The 3708-nt window shown below is 41.3% G+C and overlaps 1 protein-coding gene across 1 annotated transcript in view; it reads left to right on the top strand.

The window, feature by feature from the left end:
* FAM114A1 (family with sequence similarity 114 member A1) overlaps positions 1-3708 on the top strand; it is a 24973-nt gene that overhangs the window by 10183 nt on the left and 11082 nt on the right. The window contains exons 5-7 of the mRNA XM_018576493.1: positions 414-511; positions 1400-1534; positions 2573-2725. Coding sequence (XP_018431995.1) covers positions 414-511; positions 1400-1534; positions 2573-2725 — 386 coding nt within the window. The remainder of the gene's footprint in view (positions 1-413; positions 512-1399; positions 1535-2572; positions 2726-3708) is intronic.

The raw sequence follows: 3708 nt of genomic DNA, 5'->3' as shown, positions 1-3708 counted from the left end.
CCCCCCCAGATACAGGTTTGCATACGATGGGGCACATGTAGTCCCCATCGCATCTGGAGGTAGTGGGAGTTGTTAAATGAAAAAGCATTGTGGGTGAGTACAAAATGAAAGAGGGAAAGAACGAAATCATTATGTTCATATTCGTCTACTACTAACTCGTCATGGAATTTCTTTGCTGTGTTAATGCCTTTTTCATGAGGGATGGAAGAATAATCTAACATCTAACCCTACTAGTAAAGTGTCTTCTGATACCTGTAGTTGGTCCAGTAGTTCAATAATATGCGGGGTGTTACGTACGTATGTCGGAAGCGTTTCTACATGTGGTTTTAATACTTCATCCACATATGAACAGATCTACAACATTCTTTATTAATTCCAGGGATTAACCTTTCACACTGTTGTCTTAATTAAAGTGTTGCCGGAAAAAGGAGATTGCCCAGCAGAGCCGTCATCGCCTTCAGCAAGTTCCCGTGGTGTATTTTCAACCTTAACAAATGTTGTACAAAACACAGTGAGTAATTATATCCTGGATTTATAATACATTGAGGGCTTTAAAATTGTGGATTATACTGTATAATGCCTTTAACCTACCCCATCTAACATTTTACCTTGAGCCAATTACTTAACACTCTTGTATAAACCTTCCGCCCAGCATAAAGGTTGGCGAATGCCATTGACAAGCCATTACCACCTATGCTCCAGAGCGCCATCTAATGGCGGTAATCCCTACAACTAGCACTTGCTGGGTGGAAGGTTTATACAAGATTATAGGGGGAACTGTTTTTTTTTTTTTTAAATCTGTAGTTTTTCCTTAATATATTAAAAAATAAAAACCCCAGTGGTGATTAAATACCACCAAAATAAAGCTCTATGTGTCCCCAAAAAAGGGTATAAAATTCATTTCAGTACAGCATTGCATGACGGAATAAATGTCAGTCAAAGTACCGCAGCGCTGAATACTGAAAAATGGCCTGGATGGGAAGGGGGTGTAACGCCGCGGATGTCAACTGGTTAATCTCCTAAAGCCTATCCTGGACTGTAATAGTTAAACTAAACCCTCTAACCCTTAAGCCTAACACGAACCTAACAAATTAAATAATTCCTAACAGTAAACTAGTATCTTCCTCGCCTTACTTCTCTTGTTCTAAGTCAAATTCCAACAGTGCTGGAACAACATAATACTAAATTCTGACGTTGGTCTCTGAAACCTGAGATCTAGTTTTAGATGCAGGTTTCCTGCACTGTATTAATTCATTACTGCATACTACTAAAACATTATTTGAAGAGATAATTTCCATGCGGGAGATATGTACTGCACTGCATTGTTCCAGTAAATTATAAAAACTCTATGTGCATGCATGTACCTCATTATTAGAGTAACCCTGATGACGTTTTCTAGGGTAAAACCGTTCTCAGTGGTGGTCTGGATGCCTTGGAATTTATAGGTAAGAAGACAATGAATGTACTGGCAGAAAGTGACCCCGGCTTTAAGAAAACTAAAATACTTATGCAGAAGACGGCATCTTTATCACAGGTATGGAAATGCAGAATAAATTCTGTTATGTCTTTTCACTGACTGCCTTTTGTCATGAAACCCTTTTGAATCGCAAACAAGATGAAAAAGAATGTTTAGTGGGTAAAAAAAAATAGTATTCACTACTTTTGTTCATGGAACCACAAAAATCTTATCTTTTTAAGCTCTTTATAGGTAAAGTGTCTATCCACTCAAAATATTTTTGTTATATTTAAATGGAGCAGAAAAGTTAACACCAGATTTTTTTTCTTCTTGTGTGACCCCAGTCGGTAGATTTATTTTCTCACTTCATGTCCTGGTGGTAATGTTCAACCCTTTCAAAATCTGCACTAAAGCTTTGGCAGGAGATACAGCCTCCATTTGCCATTTGTGCCCCTAGCCTCCTTGTGCTTCTTGCGCCTTCAGCCTCCATGTGCTTGTTGTGCCCAGGGCCGGATTTCCCACAAAGCCACCGAGACCCAGGGGTGTGGCATTCCTATCGGCCGACACCCGGGACGTACAGTTCCAGGCGCCGGGCGGGTCACTTTTTTCGATGCTGAGATCACTTGTAATTAGCCTGCTCGTCTGTCCTCCCCCACCGCCCCCCCCCCTTTCCATGGTCCGCCTCCACCACCGGCACCCTTTCCCCACTGGCTGCCTCCTCGGCGTAGTTGTTGGGGTCCCCTGCTCTTCTGGGGGACCTGTGACCACGACAAGGTAGTTCAGGATGGAGAGCAGGGAGCAGAATGGAGAACATTCGTTCTCCATTCTGCTCCGTGTGAACACTGCACTTGGAGCCTTCCCGTCTCAGCTATCACAGGAGAGCTAGCACAGTGCGGTGCTCAAATTTTCCTGGTTGTACATCCCACATTTATGTCCCTTTTTTGTGCCCCAGCCTCCATGTGCCTGTTGTTGCCCTGGATATAAAGCTGTTTAATTACAATTTGTATTAGTATATAAAAGGAACTGTACATTTATGCATCAACTCATTTATGTTTTCCATGAAAAAAAATGAATGAAGAAAATGGTTTGTTTTGTTTTATGATTCTGACATGGCAGATGTTAAGGGAAGCTAAAGAAAAGGAGAAGCAGAGACTGTCTGAGCAAGTGTCGGATGAGAGGACGGCTCACTATGGAATGTTATTTGATGAGTATCAGGGACTGTCACATCTGGAGGCTTTAGAAATATTGTCCAACGAAAGTGAGACAAAGGTAACATATAAGAGTTGGTGGAGTTATCAATATATCATTTATTTAATTCTTCTACTGCCACATTTTTGTAAATGACAGTTTACATCTAAGTCAATGAAATTTGTTTGTTTCATTGTTTTACCACAGCTTTAAGTCCAATTATTAGGCATTGGTACCAAAGGCTAGAAATAGTGATGGAAGCTTAAATCATAAATATACCAGAATATGTATAGTTTTGTCTAAACTAAAATGCAGCAATCATAAAGTGACTTAAACCTATAATATATGTAAGTAAAATGTTATATAATTTTATATATTGCCATTTCCATTCTTTGGATAGTTAAAGTGCCTATAGCTTTATGATGGCAGATTGATTATTCAGATGATCTATTAAAAAAACAGTGAACACTTGTATTGGCCAAGGGGGTATCTTTATCATACAGGTGTACTCAGTGCAGGCCTGAACTGGGAAAAGCCACTTTGTTCCAATGTTTGGGACGGAAAATCTGCAGTAATCACCTGGCAACTATAGACATTGCAGTCAGTGACAGTGGATAGGACTATGATCATATTATGTGCATGAGTATCTTTAATGTTTACAACTGGACCTACTTTTCTTTTGGTTATTTAGACTTTCTGAGAGGTAGAGTGGAGGACTTAACCAGGTTTGATTTCCAAGGGCAATCACAGGCTGAGCTTTCGGTTATATGCATGAGTAGCCATGGCCACCACACTTACTATTCTTTACTAACATAACATAGGGGTCTATTCAGGAAGCAGCCGAAGGATCTAGCCGTAGCTTCGGCTGATCCTTCGGCTAGCTTCGGCCCCAGGACCCCTTCGGTTCAGTAGAACCGAAGGGCTGCTGTACGGGCTATTCCCTATAGCCCGTACAGCTCCCGAAGTTGGCTGAGCCGCGCTGAAAGCCGAGTAGCCTGCCGGAGGTCCGGCTTAGCCGATCCAGATGTTGGATCGGCTGAGTCGAACTCCTTCTGCAACTTCAG

Source organism: Nanorana parkeri, unplaced genomic scaffold, assembly GCF_000935625.1.
Source record: "Nanorana parkeri isolate BGI_ZX_2015 unplaced genomic scaffold, ASM93562v1 scaffold69, whole genome shotgun sequence".
NCBI lineage: Eukaryota > Metazoa > Chordata > Amphibia > Anura > Dicroglossidae > Nanorana > Nanorana parkeri.
The sequence above is the reverse complement of the archived record's forward strand: the minus strand, read 5'-3'. Positions and strand labels throughout refer to the sequence as shown.